Source organism: Lissotriton helveticus, chromosome 1_1, assembly GCF_964261635.1.
Source record: "Lissotriton helveticus chromosome 1_1, aLisHel1.1, whole genome shotgun sequence".
Taxonomy (NCBI): Eukaryota; Metazoa; Chordata; class Amphibia; order Caudata; family Salamandridae; genus Lissotriton; species Lissotriton helveticus.
In genome coordinates, this window is record NC_136057.1 from 909,802,817 (window position 1) to 909,823,919 (window position 21,103).

Below are 21,103 nucleotides of genomic sequence, written 5' to 3' on the forward strand. Positions count from 1 at the left end.
CGAACCCAAACCTGTGCAGCCTCCGCCTTCATGCCTGGAGATTGAGTGGCAACAATTGACTGCTTTCAACCTTCCGCCCGAAGTCTGAGTTTATTCTGGCAGTCAGATGTCCCTCCATCAAGACACTATACACCTACCAGTGTTATAAATGTGTAGCATGGTGTGCATCTAGAAATGTTAGCCCTCTTCCTGCACCTCTAGCCCAGGTTTTACTGTTAGTTCTTTTTGTGGCCCAGCAGGGCGCAACTCTTGGCACGGTTAAAGGTTATCTGTCTACCATTTCAGCATTCTTGCGGTTGCCAGACCATTGTTCTTTGTTCTCAAGTCACCCGTTGTGATTAGGTGCCTGAAAATACAACAACTTATGTCCCGCCTCCCCCCAAGTCACCCATCATGCCTGAGTGTGATCTTAACCTGGTCCTCATCTTCCACATGTGCATGCCCTTTGAGCTGCCGCACAACTGCCCACTTCACTTGCTTACTATCAAGATGGCTTTTCTAGTGCCCCACAACATTGCCAAGAGGGTCAGTGAACCGCATGCGCACTCTGTGCACCCTCCTTTCACCCAAACAAGCTAGTTCTTAGGACCTGTGCGTCCTTCCTTCCAAAGGTTGTGACACAGTTTCAAGTATGGCAAAACAACACCTTGCCTACTTTCTTTGAGACTCCACTGCATCGACCCAAAAAGAGTGCTGCTGTTCTTCCTTGATCACACACAAGAGTTCCAAATGGACGACCAGCTCTTGTTAGGGTATGGTGGATCTAAGAAAGGGAAGGAAGTGTAGAAACTGACCTTCACATGATGGATAGTGCTCTGCATTAAGATCTGCTATGTATTGGTTGAGAGTAACCCCTTGAGGGTTTGCATTCTTATTCCAACAGAGTCAAGACTGCGACAACTGCATTAACTCGCGGAGTCCCTGTCCTGGACATCTGTCAGACAGCAACATGGGCTTTTTCACAAGCAGTCACAAAGCATTTGCACTTTGCTCATTCAGTTCTGAAGAACTCTATTTAGTTTAATCCATTACTCAGACCCACCTCCACGGAGGTATTGTCTGGGTATCTTTTCTAAGGTAAGGAATCTGCAGCTAGAACTTTCTATCAGATGAATGAGTTACTTACCTTCAGTAACACCTTATCTGGTAGAGAGACTGGTCTCTACAGATTCCGTACCGACCCTCCCATTCTCTCTGCTCTGTGAACGGAATCATTAGGGTCACCCTTCTGAGGGGCTTAACAATACACACACGTGTATCAGCATTCTTCGGGGCTAGGCACTCCTGGCATGGAAAGTCATGAAAAGAAACATGTAATCGTACTGGGGTGGTGCCAATATAGGCAGTGCGGAGCTGAACACCGACACCTCACGGCATGCAGTGGTATTGCTCGAACATTTCTGGATCCAGTCTGACACCTGGGGATTATTTTAAGGTAAGGAATCTGGCTAGATAGGGTCTCTACCAGAAAAGGCGTTACAGTAGGTAAGTAATTTGTTCTTCACTGCCCTGTGTCAGTATTTCACCTTGCGCTGCCAACAAACTCCTCACTGCCCAACACTGCATACTCCTATTTCATGAATCATTCTGCATATTCATGCAGACTCTAACATTGCTTACTTGTGCTGCCTCCTTCATAATAACTGCAAGTGTCAACTCCTTAATGTGCCCATCGGTACCTCTTATAGTACGCCCTATATAGCTATTTCCTAACACTACCCAAGTATGCAAACTCCTTAGACTGCTGTCCACTTTGGCTAGGTTCTTTCACTGGCCACAAGTGGCATCTTCTCTCCCAGTCCATCAATGCCGGCACCTCTACCTGTTCACCAGTACAATTTTCTCACATTCCCCTCATGTGTGCATCAGGTCTTCTGCCTCTCACGTTTTCTGCCCTCTTTCATTTCATTCTTTTATCCTCGCTTTCCTTTCACTCGCCCTCCTTTTCCTCCCTGCCCCGATCCCTGTTCTGCCCGGCGCCCATCCTCTTTCATCAGCAGAAGGGCATCTATTGATGTTGTTTACCAGCCAGAGAAGCAACCAGTGTGGAGGGATGAAGTGAGTTGATATCGCTAAGCCCTTAAGCATCCCCTGCATCTCTTGGAACTGTGTAGGACAGACTCTATTATGAGAGAACTAGAGTGTACTGTACTGACACCCCTCTATCTGTATTCTCTATTGAGTCTTAACCTTATTACCACATCTATACTTTGAGAATGCCCATTTCCTACCTTAATGCGCATCTAGCCAGCCAGTGCATGTTAATGTACGGGAATCATGGCGAATTCGGCAACAGAACACTGTACATGATGTGCCTAGAAGTAGTTTGTATCCTATTCTTTATGAATAAACTGTGAATAGATGTTTTAGATTTATATTGGGTCTTTGGGTGCTGGCTATTTACTGGGTTCCGAGTATGTGCTGAAGGACAATCATAATTATCCCTCCTTACGCAAAATAGTTATTTTCAGGGCTAGGATGAGTACGACTGTTTGGAGTATTTTGGCAAATAAAAACAATGGGAATATATATTAGCAGTATTCATTCTAATTCGACCAGCTACCATATTATATAGCATTGGAAGTGTCTACAGTTGTTGTGCTTTTTTGTGTCCTGATCTTGATACTCAAAAGCTTTTTGTCTAAACTCTTCACAAAGAACCCTATAAAGAGTGCGCCCACTGCTTAAATTTAATTATGAATGCACGATTGTTAGGCCCTATTTGTCTGCTCCTCGTACACTTACCAATGCTTATTTGGATGACCCTCGGGATTTAGAAGGTTAAATACCAATCATTTCTTATCTGTGTGTGCATTTTAGTAATACTGGCATATTTGCTTGATTCACTTCACCCTGCCTGCGTATTTTCATGTGGACAGGCTCGCGCACACGTCGGTAAGCGCGACCGCGTGCGGCCTGTTTCTGCTGACCTGCATCGTCATTGTGCTAAACAGAGATTGTATTTCTCCTAACGTTGCTTTTCTGCTTCTTTTGTTGGCAGATGTCCACAGTCCATGCAGTGAGAGAATGGGGAGACGCTGTTGAGAAAAATAGGAAACTTGAACTCTAGCAGTTGCAGCTATGGATGAACAAGCCCTTCTGGGGCTAAACCCAAATGCTGATGCGGATCTGCGGCAAAGAGTAGGTTTTCCCTTATTTCATAATCCGGCTATGGTCATCCAGTAGCACCCCTCTCTGGCCACCATTTCCTGTGAATATTTGTACGAAAAGTAGCTGTTCTTTTGCTTTGAAAGATAGTTATCCTTATCCCCGCAACTAATCCTAATGGTCCGCTTAATCTAATAAATGCTCATTTTGTGGCAGTTTAAGGGCAAGTCTGGCAGACAGAAAGTGAAGGTGTGTTCTTCCATTTTCCTTGGCCCTCTTTCCAGCAGGTTGTGGGGATGTGCTTAAACTTGCTTTGTTGTACAAAGACATAACCCAGACTAAAAGGCCAGTATTCTGCATTGAGACTTTCAGGCAATACAGATGTGTTTAAATTATAAAACAATATGTATTTGATGGTGCTTTGTTGGGTAAGTGATCTAGCATGCTATCGTGTTTAAGTGTTTCAGGAGAATTCTGCAATACTTGTAGGTGTTGGTCAGTTCCACTGAGACTTAAGCAGAAATTGTTGCATTAGTGAATTCTGATCATTGGGGCTTGTGCATGAAATTGTTTGATAGTGACGTAAATGCTTGTTTCTGAAGTAGCTTAATGGGCAAAACGAAAAGCCTTCAGAGTAGGCATGAGAGGTGAATCGTGTATAGTTCCTGGGTTGTGTTTTCATAACCACCCTGCTTTCTATTGTGACTACTGGAAACACACTTGTAGGGTCATTTGGGCAGAGCTATTTATAAAAAAATAATTTTTTAGATATTGGTTTGACAATTAGCCAACATGTGCATGGCTTTGGAGCCTTTAGTTAAATTAGAGACACTGAGGAGAAACAAGGGCAAGAAACACTTGGACTCCCACTGATGGTTAATAGTAAAAGGTTGACATTGTAGGAGAGCATGGATCCAGCCTGGCACTGGACTCTATGGACCTGTTCTTAATCACATATATCAGAATGGCTAACAGAATGCTGGTTGGACCAGTGCAACCACTCCAATAACCTAGTTGTGTCAACAGACATTCTTCTGTAGCATTTCAGGGCGCAATCGACGATCTCAAGGGGTTGGAGTTCGAAAAACAAGGGGTATGTTTAGACTTTTGGGAGTATTGCTCATAGCTACAAAAATGGTATGGAGTGGATGTTTGATCATTCTAGGCAGAAAGCAGATTGCCAGGGCCTATTATTCATTGTGGTGCAGTGACAGTTCGTGCATCTTTGACTAAGAGTTGGAGCTTCTGACTAGAACACACTTAATGTTTTGCCAGTGGCTAAGGCTACAGATTTTTTGGTTGAGGTGAAATGAAATGAAAGGTAAGCAAATTGGTAGGAAGGTCAATGGCTACTCAATAAACTGATCAATCAAATGATGCAGATTGAAGGTGATTTTATTGATTTTTAGAACTTGAGAAGCTCCTCTCTCTTCTGATATAAATGTATAAACCATTTTTAGGTCGAGCCTATCAGCGAGCATGCGCTGCTCTGCGAAGCATGGTCTATTTAGTTAGTACATGGGCTTCAAGCCGGCCCATGATTTGTCATTGGTTGTTCTGGGTGCCTTTCTAAATTCCTTACTTTTGAATGGTAAATCATGCCCATTTGTCCCTCCATTTGGCCTATCTTTCCCTCCCATAGCGACTGGCACTGTTACAGGGCTTATTTCAATTCTGTCCATTTCAGTTCATTTTGCACACAATTTTTTCTGATTGTCTGTTTTGTGTTCTCTAAATGTTGCAAACGCGAGCAGCTGAGCAGTGTTACTGGTTTCCCCTCCCACCCACCATTTCTCTGTGTATTCTCCCCTTTGCACCTCAGCTTTCGCTTATGATCTACAGAGTCTGGATCACTGAAGATCGAGTTGAGCAGTCACAAAGTTAGAATGTTAGAAATTTGACTTTACTCGCTAGCTTGCCTTTACCCAATCTTTCGTTTTTAGCATTAATTATGTTTCGCTCACTTGGAGCTCCGTGTCTGTAAACAAGGATGTAAATCTTGCTCTTTATCTGGTCGTAAATGGGACAGCTGTATCTCTGTTCCCAGTGGTAATTCCTCAATCTTAGTTCTCTGCGCAGTGCCGCAGCTGTGCCTCTGTTCTCAGTGGTGATTTCGTATTCTAAGTCCTCTAGACAGTGCTGCTAGCTCCTTCTCTGTTCTCCTTAGTAATTCCTCATTGTAACTCTACACAGTGCTGCTTCTTCCTCTATTCTGAGCCCGCTAGACAGTGTTGCTGCTGCGTCTCTGTACCCAGTGTTAATTCCCCCTTCGTAGTCCTCTAGGCACTGCTGCAGCTGCGTCTCTGTCCCCAGTGGTAATTCCTCATTCTAAGTCCTCTAGCCAGGGCTGCTAGCTGCTTCTGTGGTCCAAGTGGTAAGTCCTCATTCTCAGTCCTCTAGACAGTGCTGCTAGCTGCTTCTCTGGTCCCGTCTCTAATTCCGCATTCAAAGTCCTCTAGACAGTGCTGCTAGCTGCTATTCTGGTCCTGTCAGTAATTCCTCATTCTAAGTTTTAACAATAGTGTGGCTGGCTGCTTCTCTGGTCTCATCGGTAATTCCTCATGCTAAGTCTTCTAGACAGTGCTGTAGCTGCTTCTTTGGTCCCATTGGTAATTCCTAATTTTAAGTCCTCTAGGCAGTGCTGCAGCACTGTTCATACATCCACTACACTCCAAACCAAAACACATAGATAAAAGACATTGTCATTTACAACACCGATAGCTCCAACTCTGACAAATGCTGGACCTCTTGCATTGCAAATGCTAGTATTGATATTGTTCTCTACCCTTTTCATTGTAGGAGGAAGGAGACACAGTGTGGTCAGGGGACTTAATCCATTTAACAGTGTGGCTGCTCATTGTGGGCTGGCATAGATCTTGTGTGCAGGTGCAAGGGAAGTCTGTTAACAACCCAACTCGTTTCCAAGTCTTTTCTTAGTGACATGTAGTTCTGGGTCATCATCTCATGTGAATTCCTTGGGGGTGTCAAACATTAGGGACCCATGTCTTTGATAGTGGCAGTCAACTTCTTTAGGTAATGGTGCCCCTATGGGAAACCTGGTTGCTCATTGATACACACTATCTGACTCATAACACCACCAGCATGCTCCACTCTCCATCCTCCTCTGGAGTCTTCTACTGTGATTGCTGCTTTTGTTGAAAGAATAACATAAAGCTGGTTGACAGAGTTTAACCAAGCTATGCAGAGTACTTCTGTCCCTATGCCTTTGTATTGTGCGCATGATATATGTGGGTCAGCATACACTTGCAGATAAAATGTAATCGTATATGTAGTTGTGTTTTTTGTAATGCTGTGCAACATATGAGAGAGAGGGCTAGATTAATGTGTTTTTCTTAACTTTTTTATATATTGCAGCTGTGTAAAATCTAGTCCCTTGTGGTAATCCATTATAGAAATTGTAGTGTTGTGTATTATCAGGCACATTGCTGTATTTCCTTTCGTAATATGAACTTTGTTTTCTTTGAGTATTTCATGTACATTTTAAAGCTGCTGAATTGTTCAATCAATCAGTTGGGGATTTCTAAGCACGCTACTCACCCCTGAGGGTCTCGAGGCGCTGTTGGGTGGGGGTGTGGGGGTACGCAGATCAGTTTCAGCCGAAGAACCAGGTCTTGAGGGGCTTTCTGAAGGTGTTCAGGGAGGGGGCGGGGCGCGTCTGATGTCTGTTGGTAGTCCATTCCAGGTTTTTGCCGCAATGTTGGAGAACAATCTTCTGCCTGCCCTGTGGATGCGCGGGGTTTCAGCTAATGCGAGGTTGGCAGATTAGAGGTTTCTTTTGGGTACGTAGAAGTTTATTCTCTCGTTGAGGTATTTGGGTCCGCTGTTGTGAAGGCATTTGTAGGCATGGGTGAGGATCTTGCGCTGATTCTCTTCTCCACGGAGAGCCAGTGGAGTTTCTGCAGGTGTTGGCTGTAGTGTTCGTGCCGGGGATTGTTAGGCTGCGAATTATGCAGTAGAAGTAAAACAAATTGAAGGGAACGAGAAGAATTTTCAGTTAATCAAACTTTCTCCCTTATTATATCATACATGAAATAGCATGAAGTTCTGCAAAAATATGTTACAATCAGGCAAGGTTCTTCAAGTCGTTCTGTCAAACTGCATGGGGTATGCTTTTTAGGTTGCCCCCCCTCTAAGGTGGCATCCTTCATCATCAGGTTGTGCTCCTTGTTTTGAGGGCGGTGCAGTGCCCAACAGGCTTTAAGAATGGGCACTTTGATAGAGAACTTTCCTCCATGTTTTGTAGTCCAGCCAGGCCACAACTCTATGCCCTTGCTTGTCTTTAGCAGGTTGGTGTAGGGTATATTGGGAAGAGTTTAAAATTGGCTGTGGGTTTCCTCAGTATTATTTATTCCTGGAAGTAATCCATGTCAAGGGTAAAAACAGAAGCGTCAACTCGTATGACAAAAACTGTCCCTGAGTTTCATTTTGTGGACAACCTGATTCTTGCCTTTATAGCCGAAGAAGGGTCATTGGCTATTCATCAGGACCTATATAACCCTAATCTACTGGAGTGGGCACAAAGTGCTGTCAATGTGGGTCATATTCCCCATAATTGGGAACTTAATTGTAGTGGCCTGAAAAAGAAATGACACAAAAATACAAACAGACATTTAGCTATCCATGAAATTCAACACGTAAAGCGTGCACTCGGGGATTTCAAATGGCATAATCGCAGAACATCACAGGGCTGGTGGCTTCAACTTATCTCACTACGTCTCATACAGAAATGACATTGTGTTAGCTCACCGTTAATAAGGTTGGTAGCACTGCTTGTGATAGAAAGACATGAAGCACCCCTTGCGGCTTCTTGACTGATAAAAAGAAATACATAGGTGTATATAGGTAGCCGTTTAAGAGGAAGTGCGTCGGTTGTCTTACCAGTCAGTATGTGGATGACCAATAATCACCTCCTTACCAGATGAAGATGTCCCTGTGATTTGTCTACTTGTGAAAGTATGACGTTAAGCCTGGCTTATGAATGGTTAGTTAATGCCTAAATCTTAGCTTATTGTTAACAAGTATGCAGTTGCCAAGCTAGGTACCCTACATTTGGCTATTATGGATTTACACTCAACATCCTATAGTCACTAGGGAGAAGTTATGGGGAACTATGATGCGTGTGGGAGTTGAGGACAGGATGTCGAATTATGCGAGATATGCACATCAATCTGTCAACCTCAGTCAGGTATATGATAAACGGGTAGTTCATTTCGCACTATAACCTAAAGCGGGGAGTGCGACAAGGCTGTATTTTTGCACCTTTTTAATTTCACTCTATATATCAATCATCTGGAAATGGCACTTTTTAATGGAAGGATATATGCCCCGGATCGGGTTCCGCATGTTTATGGTCCTGCTCTACGTCAATGATTCTGTCTTAATGTCTAGGACAGCATTTGGGCTTGAGCTTCTAATAAATTGCTTTGTGTGCTTCAGGGATAGTTAAAACCTTAGTACCAACTTTGATAAATCTCATGTAATGGTCGTTGGCCAAAACTAGGACCTTTTGTGTCGTAGGCAATACCATCAGCCTTGTGGTAACTTTCACATACCTAGGAGTATTGTTCGACTATGCCATGACCTGGTCTTCTTTGGTGGCTTTTAGGCACAACATCTGTGCTAGCAATTTTTCCGGAAAGCTGGGTTGAACATCCATTGAGGCCATGTTGAATGTTTATACGGTCAAATGTGTCTACGTTGCCGCCTACGCCAGCGAGATCTGTGGTTATATTAATGTTTCTACCTTATCTGTTACTGAGAATAAGGTTTTAAGGAGACTCTTATGCCTTCCTCAAAGTTCACCTTTATTAAATTTGTTTTTTTTTGTCTGACACTTTGCAGTTGAGGCCTTTGTTACTGTGGCTGTCTCTGGCTGAGACCTGATTAGGGCCTTAATCTTAAGGGACTGTATGTCCCTTTACCAAGCCCATAGAAATGCCTGACTAAAGTACTTTAAAACATGTAAGTTGGAACCTTCCGAGATCTTTGACCATCCAGAAGCCATTGTTAGAAGCTATGTCGCATGACCTGGACGTTCATTGAGAGAGACAAATGTGAAATTAATAAATCTTCAGTAAGATATTGTTGATAAAAACATTTCCATCCATAGAACCTTATTTGTTAATTCAAATGCCTAACTATCATTGTTCTCTGCTGACTTGGTTTAGACTTAACATGATTCAGTTTTAGTTGGCTATTCCCAAGGGGAGTACATTTGATTCTTTCACTGTACAATGCAGATGTGATGGCTTTCTGACCTATAACATGATGTACCTAGATTTGTTCCTTTTACAAAAATTACAGAAATCTTTTATCTTTCCTTTGTTGGTTGTCAAATATTTTAAACTGGTACATCTCGCCCTGTTGCATTTACAGTGATGGTTTTACATACATAATCTGTTTTCATATGACTTGTTTTTTTTATCTGGGGTTGTCAGACTAAGGAAACCTTTACTATGTGATTGATTATATTGCATTTTGTTACTACTTATGTCTTCTATGGTTTTAACTTATTGAAACTGAATAAGGAACGAACTTGGACTTGGGCCGACCAGTGTCCATGTTCCCGGATATTAATTTGTAGGGCTAACCGGGCTTCATTTATATCCGCATCCATGCTTGCGTCGAACGTGCATAGTGCACGTTTGATTAGACATCCCCAGATGTATGCAGAGGTGACCGCCATCTTGTGTGATGTTTTTTTTTATTATTTTAAATATCTTTTTATTAGCAACTTAGAAAAGGTGGTGGTCAGCACAAGTATAGGACATAGTAATCACATTGCACCGTAGGAAAACACAGAGCATACATTAACTGTTCAGTTGTAGAGTTTTCATGGGCAGCATGTAAACAAATGCAGGTCACAAATCAGGCAGCTTATCAATGTGGGAGATTTGAGGGGGTTCACATATGGTACCTCTATATTCGTTCCAATTTGACCATACCGCTACCCATTTCCGTGGGCACCCTCGCTCCACATACAGCCTTCTCCTGGAGCATGCACCAATCCATGTCCGTCTTCCAGGAGCTGAGTTTCCGAGGCGCTACTGCCCCCCATAGCCTAGCGATGTTTCGCTTCGCGATTGCCAAACCTAGCGTCACCCAAAGCCTCCCTTTAGCTGGCAGATCTGTAGGCTCCCAGATATTCAAAAGGCATCTCTTAGCCTCCATACGCAGCTCCACCCCCCACACTTCTTGCATACATCGGAGTACCTGTTTCTAGTAGATCTGCAGCTCAGGACATTCCCATAATATGTGGAAGAAAGTCCCTACCTCACCGCACCCCCTCCTGCAGGTTCCGTCCTCACTACGGCCCATCAGCTTCAGTCTAGTGCCCGAGGTGTATACCCGGTGGAGAATTTTAAGTTGGATCAGTCTAAGTCTGGCTGATATGGCTACTTCCTATGGGGAGGCAAGCGCACTTCTCCACTCCTCTTCTTCTATTTCGAGTCCGTCAGCCTCCCACTTTCCTTTGAGAGTTAATAACGGGTCTGGAGAGTTGTTAATTAGTTTTCTGTATGTGAGGGAGGTGGCCTGTTCCGGGAGGTGTCCATCTAACAGTCTATCCTCCAGGGGGGAGGATTCTGGGGGCTGGGTCCCTGGGGGGGGGAATATTCTTCTGAAGGGAGTGCCTGACCTGCAAGTATCGGAAGTATTCTGTCTGCGCGAGGTCGTAGGTGCGCTGCAGTGAGGCAAATGGCATGACTCCATTCGGACCCCATAGGTCTTTAACATCAGGAAGGAGCCACCGATCCATTCCATATCCCGGATCGTTCCCGTCGCAGTATGTGCCCTGATTGATGGCCGAAAGGTGTGCAGCCCAGTAATACTTACGGATGTCTGGGAGCGCTATGCCCCCATCAAACCATCCCAGTGTCAGTTTCTGTAGAGATATTGGGGGTTTTCCTGACCACAGTAGATCTCTCTGTGTGGCTTCGACGGACGCAAAGTATGACTGCGGGACCAAGTCAGGGTAGTTTTGTAGGGCGTATAGGAATCTTGGTAGTGCCATCATTTTAAAAAGCGCTGCCCGGCCCAAAAGGGACAGCGGGAGCTTCTGCCAGGTGGCGGAGTCTCGCTTGAATCGCTGTAAGGGCGGCAGAAGATTTCTCTCGTACATAATGGCTTTATCTTTAGATATGAAGATTCCCAAGTATCTAAACCCTTCTGTGGCCACCTTAATCGGGCAATCTCGAGGGACGGCTGGGGGGTCGCCATGGAGGACATAGAGGAGGGACTTACTCCAGTTGATGCTATACCCTGAGTTCCTCCCGAAACTGGTGACGATGTCCAAGGCTACCATGAGAGACCTTCGAGGTCTCATAAGGTAGAGGAGGATGTCGTCCTCGTAAAGCGAAATCCTGTCCTCCCAGCTATCAGCCCACCTGATCCCCTTCAGAGATAGATCCTGTCTGATCCAGGCAGCGAGTGGTTCCAGAGAAAGGGCAAATAGCAATGGTGAGAGGGGACACCCCTGTCACGTCCCTCTTCCTAGGGCAAAAGCCTCCGAGGTTTTATTATTAACTGTGGCTTGGGCCAGGGGCTCGGAATAAAGGAGACTCACCCATGCAGTAAAGCTAGGGCCAAAGCCCAATTTCTGAATGACTGCCATCATATAGGGCCACTCAAGCGTGTTGAATGCCATTGTGGCATCGAGTGACACCACAACCGCATCTTCTTGGATAGTGTGACAGCGTCCCATCACTCCGTGAAGACGGCGGAGGTTGAGCGCTGTGTTACCGTGGGGCATAAAGCCTGATTGATCCGGGTGGACCAGTGTGTGTAAGACTGGCTTGAGCCTGTTGGCGAGGACCTTGGCCAGGATTTTGAGCTCTGCATTCAGTAAAGATATGGGCCTGTAGGAGTCACAGGAATCCCACGGCTTTCCTTCTTTTGGGATGGTCACGATTGTGGCTATACGTTGGTCTCGTGGTAGAACACCCCTCTCCCTACTTTCCTCAAACATACGTTTTAGGTAAGAGCTCAGGCCATCTGGTTTGAGCTTGTATAGCCATTGGGCCCGAGGGCTTTTCCCGGTCGAAGATCCCTAATAGCCCGACCCAGCTCCTCGAGTGAGTGGCGCCTCCAAAGTGTGTCGTTCAGCCTCAGAGAGAGTAGGCAGCCGAATGTCGGCCAATAAGGCAACAGAGTCCTCCTCCGACCGGTCAGACCCTCTACTGTAGACCCTCTGGAAGTGCAGTGCAAATTCCCTGACTATCTCGCGGGGTTCCGTAATTACGGCCCCTGACTCAATCTTGAGCTCGGCTACCACTCTCTGCGCCTGCTGTTTTCTATCGAGCCAGGCTATGAGCTTTCCCGCCTTATCGCCCTGGTCATAAATTCTGCCCTCCCTGTCTTTGGCTAGAGTCTTAGCGGCGTCAGTAGCCAAGGCCCTGTATTCCGCCGTTTTGAGTTGCATCCGGTGAATAGCCCCTGGGTCACCGTCAGTCTGCGCCGCATTTTCCAGCACAATAAGATCTCTCTCAACAGTTACCATCTGCGCCTCCCGTTCCTTGCGACGGCCAGCGATCGCCGATAGGGCCTCCCCCCTGAGCACAGTCTTGAAGGCCTCCCACAGTACTACCGATGATTCAACAGAACCGTCATTTCTCTCGAAGTAACAGTCAATTGAGAGAGTCAGAGTCTTCCTAATTTCTTCGCTACGAAGGTACCAGGCGTTGATCGGCGCAATACACCCTTCTCATCGATCACCGATTGTGAGGTGGCCAATAGCGGGGAGTGGTCCGAGATGCCCCTTGCTAAGTGTGTGACTTCCTGAATTGTAGTGTCCTGGCGCCTAGGTGCTAAATTATAATCTATACGTGAGTAAGAGCGATGTGGGCCTGAGAAGAAGGTGTATTGTTTGTCCGTCAGGTGGCGGAGACGCCAGAGATCAGTCAGGCCAAACGCCTCAATGAAATCAGTTAGAAACAGGCGTCCCAACGGTACGTCCCTAGATGGCTTCCTGCTTCCCTGCTCCGTAGGTTTTGAACAATTCACATCCCCAATTAGCAGAGCGCCTTTCGCCCCAACCTAGAATGGGAAGAAAACTAACAACAACCTCCCTCCTTCCCTCCTGATAGTTCCTTCTCTATGAGGAGCGTGCACCAGCCCCAACTCCAGCCACCACCCATCCCCACCCCATTCATAATCACGTTGTACTAAAAAAGCCTACACTCCATTAGGATTAAGTCCCTTCCATTTAGAGTCAGAGCCGTGTCCTGGGCAGCCAATGTTGCAGCCCGCCGCGGGCCCGTGCGGGTAGCCTCATCAATTAAGAGAGGAGGGGATCAACCGCCATCAATGCCAGTCTGGACTTGGGCCCCCCTCCCTTTTAGGAGGCATCATTCCCCCCCCCCCTCCATCTCCTGAGTAAATAGACAAGGCATACATTTCCCGCCCTCCAGCACAATGTCCCGCAATACGTTACATTAAGTAGAAGTTCACGTCGGCAGTTCTGTCGCCTTCAATGTTCGGCCACCTCTCGAAGGGTCCCCCGTCGAGGACTCACAGATCTCAATCTCCAGGAGCGTTGACTATCCATCCACTTCTGACCTCCTGTCCGTAGATGCTGGCGACTCAGCCTGATTGTCTCTCCAGTTCTCACCGCCAGTCCGGTCCCGAGCTCTTGCTGATTCCCGATCAATCCAATCTTGCACGTCTGATGGTGAGGTGAAAAACAAGGATTTGCCCCCGGCAATGACTTAGAGTTTGCGGGAAAAAACATCATGTATTTGGCTCCTCTCTCCCTCAGTGCTGCCTTGACACCTGCGAAAGAGCGCCTCTCCCTCTGCACTTGAAGGGTGAAGTCCGGGAAAAACCGAATTGTGGCATTTTCGTACCGTAGGTCCCCCGCCTGCCTGGCTGTCTGTAAGATGGCGTCTTTATCCATGTAGTTTAGCAATTATTGTCCTGGCCGGAGCCCCTGGTTTGGGTTTAGGGATAGGCGCACGTTCAACGGTGAAGATTTTCGACAGCCGTTTAGGCTTTAGGTGGTTTAGGATCAGGTCTTCCCGGAAGAGTTCCACACTGGGCCCCTCCAAATCCTCCGGCACACCCACCACGCGAATGTTACTTCTGCGGGCTCTCCCTTCCTGGTCCTCAAGTCGCATGGCCGTCTGTCGGTGTTGGAGCACTAGTTCGTTCACCCGTTGTTCCATGGCCTTTGTAGATGTTTGGAGCTCCCGGATATCTGCTTAGTTGGTTTTTGCTTTTTCCGAGGTTTTACTGAGGTCAGCGCATAGGAGGTTGACCTCGATAGAGACCTTGTCGATCTTAGTCTCCAGATAAACGCCTAGTGTTTGTATTGCTGCCACGATGGAGGCCAGCGACGGTTCTTTTTGTCCGGCCGTGTCCCCCGTCGCTCCCTCGGCCTGCTGTGTCCCCATCTGTACCGTATATTTATCCAGTTTGTTGGACTGCGAGTTGGTATTCTGTTTGGGCCTCATAGCAGCAGTGCACGACCGCCCTCTCGCAGCGGGGGACCCTCGTGCGACACTACTGTGCTTCGGCGCACCACGGGGGTCTGACACTCTCCCTCCGCGTCGTCGACCACGCCGCCAAGCCAACCGGGCAGGCCAGTCAGTGTAAGTGGAGCTCCCAGTGTTATCTCTGCCGTCTATTAATTTATGTATCCTGCAGCTGCCTCCACCAGCCACTACTTTCAATCGACCGTCTAAAAGGAGATACGCAGTTCCCGCGTCAGCCAGCATGTAATCGGCCCAGTACTCAGAGTGGGCTCCCAGCCTGTTCACAGTTCTGGTAAATGGCTGCAGGCGCCCCCAGCTCAGAGGTCCAGACAGGACCTCCAGGGGTCTGCGATGACCTCCGTTTCCGTCTGCTTCCCCTGGCCCTCCTCCGTATCACCAATGAGCTCCCGAGGTGCAGTTGGCTCCCGGCAGGAGCGAGCACAGCGCCCCCGCTTTGCCCGTCGCTTCTGTCTCCACTGGGCTCTCAGCCGCAGGCCGCTACAGTTTTCAAGGCCCTCCGCCGGTCTCACCTCCACTGGGCCGCGCTCCACACCCCACACCCGGCAGGGCTCCTCGTCGGCTCCAACAACTGGTACTGGGAGCCAGGGGCAAGATTGGCCCGAGTCATTGGCCCATCCGATGTCGAGCCTCACCTCAGAGGCTCCGCATTTGCGGCACCTGCACAAGCGCAGCCCCGCCCGAGCGCCGCCCCGACTAGGCCTCGAAGCCGGGGCCTCTTGTGGCGCCGGGGCCGCTCGCCAAGCACCAGCGCTCCTCTCCGGTGCCCGGCCCCAGTCAACAGGCACGTAGCGCGGCCCCGGAAGCAGGCAGCGAGACTGGAGTGGGCTCGCTCAGCTCCGCTCCGTCTCAGCGATGCAGGTGGAGTGTAGCCCCAGTGGATTATTCCGGATTTAAGTGGGGTGGAGGGTTTAGGCACCGAGGAGCTCCCGGGCTAAGCGGCCATCTTCGTCGGCGCCTGGCCCATCTTGTGTGATGTTAATCTTTCATAAGCCTGAACCAAGCTGCTCTTCAACATTTCCCGGCATCATCTTTAAACTGATTTAAGTGCAATTTTGAAGTTATTTTATTCACAAATTATTGCTGTTGCATATTTTAGTTGGGGGTCAGAGTCGATTGTGTGCTCACATCTTTAGTTTAAGACTGGGTATTCCATATGTTAAGATTTCATTTCAGGATCATAACATTGTTTGAATTACTTTATTGATAAGAGTCTATGGGATTTCTTCATTGAGACTTTTATCGTATGTTCTCTGTAGATTAATCTGTGATTTTTTTTTGTAAAGGAGCTCTTTTGTTTGCTTGTTCATTTCAGAACTGTGTCCAAGACCATCCATGCCATAATATAAGGTTTATGATTTTCTCCAGGTGATGGGTAACTAGTTTAGTAGTGATAGTGTTTGCATCGTATTGCCCTCCTATGTTTGATAATTTGAACCTTAATGGGCTTCGTAGTCATGCCAGCATACCCTATATGGCACAACCAGTTGATTCTGTAAATACTATTCTATGTATTCTAGTTGGTGTGTTTAAGCAGTATCCACTTGAAGAAAAAAATGGATCAATAAACTGAACATATAATGAAGGCCTCAGTGATAAAATCCTGTGGATCCCATTTTGAACAAAGTAATTCCTAAGGGAAGTAACTTTCTTGTACTCATTTTCAAAAACACTTTTCTTTTATCAGAGAAATACCTTTTAAATTACGGAGTATAAACTTTAAAGGTGAATGTTTCTGCGTGATTGTATTGTATTCTTCTGTTAATCACCTTTTGTTAATGATTTTGTTTTAAAATTTCTTTAGGCATTAACCTATTTCGAACAACTGAAGGTTTCCCAGGATGCTTGGCAAGTGTGTGCAGAAGCTTTGGCAAAAGGTGTTTACAGGTAACAGTAATTTGCTAAGCATTTCAAACATTTGACTATGTGTTTGTTTTGGCAAAAGCCTGTTTTTTTATGGCCGGATCATCATTGACAGTCATAAATGTTAGAATATTTTCCCAATTCATTCCGTTATTTTGAAACACTTTTTAGCCAATGTGTAACTTGGAGAGGGTAAAGAGTCCAGCATGTCCAAATATGTTATTCTATTCACCGGTATTTGTAGAGCGCATGGCGACCCATCCGGGCTTCCCAGCGCTGTAATAACTTGCAGATATCCTTCCTGTCCAGTAATTTAGTTAAATAGGGCAGTGTTTAGCAGTTTGCGAAATTGAAGTTCTGACTGTCTTCCTTATTTGGAAGGAAAGGGATTCCAAGGTTTTAGGGCCAGATATACAAAAGAGCGTCCTCCACTCCTAGATCTCTTTATTTTTGGGTACTGTGAAAAGTCGCTGGGTAGTAGAGCACAGTATTCTTCTAGGATTATAGACTATAAGTAGTCTATGGATTACCTTTGGGCCCTTCTTGTACATAATGTAGTGCGCAATACATAGTCTTAAGCTGAATTCTCTTGACTATTGGGAACTAGTGCAGGGTTACCAGAGCCTTTGTTACAGACAGATATTCAGAGATTTTCAGTAATATACACTAAGAGGTGTTTTGAATGACTTGGAGTCTGTGGGGGACTGTTTTGGTATACAGTGTTTCCATAGTCGAGATGTTAGAGGACTAAACCTTGCACTACTGCTCTGCAAGATGGTTCAGGTAACCATTTCAGAAGCTTTCTCAATGACGAAATCAAGTGGCGGATAGGTATTTTGCCTTTGTCATAATTGAGAGCTTGTTATCTAGCCAAAAGCCTAGGTTCTTGACCTCCTCTCTAGGCACGGGTTACTCACCCATAAAAATTGGCCAATTTAGCTCCATCCACCTGACAGTATTATTTTGGACCACCAAGACCACTATTTTCTCCCCATTAAGTTTACGACTGCTCGATACCATCCTGTCTAAAACTTATTTTAGGCAGTTGTTGAGCTGATTGGGGGCTCCACACGCGTGTTGAGAAAGGGAGAAGATAATCTGGGTGTCATCCCCCTAGGATACTGAGGAAATGCCAGGGGCCATTAAAATTTCTGCCAATGGACGGACATCAAAATTGAACAATGTGAGGCTCAAGACGGACCGATTGTGGTACCCCAGCATCATAGAGTAATACGCCGAGAATTAAGTTGCCTCACATACTTGGAAGGTTCTATTCTGGAGGGGCAAGGTAATGTCTTTTTTTTCTTTTTAGCAGTGGCTTAACAAACGCATGTTTCCATGTTGGTAGGACTATTCCAGTTTTAACTGCATTATATCTGCCATCCAAATTTAAAGCTCAAGTCATTAACTTTTGTTCAGCTCAGTATATGCTCATAGGTCCATTATTTTGTGAGCCAATTACCAGTACAAGGCATAATGGAATTTGCAAATACCTGGGCTTTTTTTAAAACTAATACTAAGGGCTTGTAGGCTGTGCTTTCCTTCATGGTTTAGACACATTAGATGCAGAGTGTCTTGAAGGTAATGCCGTGAAATTTTGGGAGGGCTTTTTTTTTTTTTTTAAGAGACTTTCAATTTGAGAAAATCTTGCCTCTGATGGAAAGGGTAAACAACTGTATTTGGACATGCTGGACTGTTCACCGGTTCTGGGTTATGTGTTTGGGTAAACAAATGTTCCAGCGTCCTCACATGAATACTTAATCTAAATTTTATGACTTCACTGTAGGGTCCTACAATGGAGAGTTACGACACGTATTTAACCATTTTGTTTATGGTAATCATTGCAAATTATTATTACTGGGCATAATGATGTGTGATTTTTCCAAATGGCAGAATGCTTCACCCTAATTTGGAAAATTAACATGTGAACTGGGTAGTCTCTTGTTTTGATTAATCCCACCGCCATTAGCAACTGCAAATTGAGGTCCCTACCATTATGTCTGGAGGGAATCTCTGGGGTTGGGTGCTCCAATCTTGACAAAGCAGCAGATTCACTTTTGCTGCTCACTTCAGAAGAAGGATCCTGGATCTTTTTAAACCAGTGCACAGATAATTCTGTGAAGTTATAGGCTTAAATCTTGCTGGAGCTATATGGATGCATCAATAGGAGGTTGTTCGGATGTGGTTGTTTGGAAGTCTGTGCCAGGGCCTCTTGCATGTGGCTCTTTGTTGAGGAGTGGACAGTGTTTGAAATGGGAGCCTGTCCTATTCAAATTGGTTATGCTTCCTATGAACATTCATGGTTTGATATCATGGACACACGTGAGCCCTCTCCGAATACCACATATTGTATAGTTTCAGCAATGGATAGCAATCAGGGATATCCTGTGGTGACAATTTGAAACACATAACCACCGTCCTTGATTATTTCAAATTGCTTCCTTAAATAACATCTGTGAACCTATGTCCAAGGTCACTTTAACCTATGCTACACATTGTTTGTGTGACATGTTGACCATTTGTATGACCTGGCACTGTGGGTAATGTTTAGGAGCATGGCCACACATGCTGGGGACATATAAGTAGATTTATTGTGGCCATGCAGGACTTTTCGGCACATATGTAATTCTTGTGACATTTTAAACGTGTTTGCAAGATTACTATCCTCCTGCAGAATTGAGATTCTCTTCGTTAGTAATGTAAGAGCATCTGATTTGGGATTGATAACCAATCACAATTCTTCTGAAACGGCTGTTAAAGTCCAGAATTCTTTGCAGTGTTCATTATTTTATTTTGATACTCTTTTAGGGGAATTCATTGTATCTGAAAACACTAACTTTCTTGCAGCTGATTGGAGCACTAAGCCAATTTTGGCATTTAATTGATCTGATCGTTTTGCATATGGTAATGTTAAGACACTACAAAAATAAATTATTAAACTGTGCATGATTACCTTGTAACAAATCTTGACTGCTAGGGTAAGAGCAGCATAAACTGAATGGATGGATCTCCTATAGGTAAGCAAAAATGTATTCCAGTCAGAAATCTAAACAAAAGATGTTAGAAAAATATGTGCTTGATTAAAACCGAGTTACATAAAGCTGATTTCAATTTTGGGCAGTTAGATGAAAGGATTATATATTCAGAATCTTTCATTGACTTGACATATTGCTCTATTTCAGTGATGATCACGCGAAGTTCTTCTGTTTTCAAGTTCTGGAACATCAAATTAAATTCAAGTAAGTTCATTCAAACATTGATTTCGTCTCATAATGCTTCTATTTTAGAAAAGGTAGGAACTTCATAGAGAAGACGCTTTCGATCTCCTATGTAAATGATGGTAACCGACAGCACAGGTAAGAGGTTGATATGCCATCCAAGCAAATCTTTTAGAGCTGGTATTATTAAATGTAGCAACATTTGGCAACCTTATTATACTTAATAGAAGACTTTCTTAAGAACTGATCAATAGTTCCTAATTGGCCGGAAACGTGCCTGATCTCTTGCCTGACCATTTATAAGAAACTGCTTTGTCTGGCATTTGTCCATAGCAAATAAAAATAGTGAATTGTGGGATGCTTACATTATTTTCACCCACTAGTAAGTATCCAGCGCTGCATCCAAGTCCATTGTTATTTTGCCAACAATGCCACCTCAGATTACGCCTAATCCTATGCAAATCAACCTTGATCCTGCCCTAATAAGAACAGTCCAACATGAACGGCCAACTCAGATCCTCCCTGAACCGTGGCACAAGTAACCCAAGATCGGTTTCACCCTAGTCGGGGCTTCAGTTGGGTGAAACTTGGTTTGCGTGACACAGTGAGCACAAGACCCAGGTTTCGCTGGGCTGCATCCTAATCCATTGTTTTATGCCCCCCATGCCATCTCATATTAGACCTAGCCATTTGTAAATCAGCTTTGACTTTGGTTAAGTAGGAACAGTCCAGTCTGAACTTCCAAGTCAGGTTCTCCTTGAACGGAACACAAGCAACCCAATTCTGGGGTCACCCTACCTTCAGTTGGATGCAGCTTGGTTCCAGTGGCACAGTGAGCATGGGACAAATGTCTTGGCTTGCCCATCACACCTACAGGGCTGCACTGAAGTAAATAAATAAACAAGCATTGGAAATGCAATAGGTCTCGCATTAGAAAAGTTGTAGTTATTGGTCTTGTAAATGACATCTTTTATTTATTTGTTGGTTTTTAAAATTGCTAAATTGATGGCTTTGTCATTTACAATGCCAATAGTTATAACTTTCGCGAATGTGACACCTATAGCATTTGGAATGCAACATGTTTTGTATTTACGTCACTTAGATGGCAGCTCTGGTCGTTAGGCCACATCTCTAGAGAGCGGGAGAGAAGCACAGCAATGCAATAGGTCTCGCATTAGGAAAGTTTGAGCTATTGGTATTGTAAAGGACACATTTTTTATTTATGTGCTTGTTTTGAAAATAGCGAAATTAATAGCTTTGTTATTTACAATGGCAATAGTTTTATCTTTCGCAAATGTGACACCTATTGTAACACAATATGTGTTGTGAGGGGTTGAGGGTGAGGGGTTGAGGGTGAGTGAGGGTGAGGGGTTGAGGGTGAGTGAGGGTGAGGGTGAGTGAGGGTGA

At 45.1% G+C, this 21,103-nt stretch overlaps 1 protein-coding gene across 2 annotated transcripts in view; it reads left to right on the forward strand.

The window, feature by feature from the left end:
* XPOT (exportin for tRNA) overlaps nucleotides 1–21,103 on the forward strand; it is a 538,373-nt gene that overhangs the window by 65,511 nt on the left and 451,759 nt on the right. For both annotated transcript variants that reach the window (XM_078676087.1, XM_078676095.1), the window contains exons 2-4: nucleotides 3,002–3,141; nucleotides 16,420–16,502; nucleotides 19,661–19,717. In XM_078676087.1, the coding sequence (XP_078532213.1) occupies nucleotides 3,082–3,141; nucleotides 16,420–16,502; nucleotides 19,661–19,717 (200 nt within the window). In that variant the 5' untranslated portion in view covers nucleotides 3,002–3,081. The remainder of the gene's footprint in view (nucleotides 1–3,001; nucleotides 3,142–16,419; nucleotides 16,503–19,660; nucleotides 19,718–21,103) is intronic.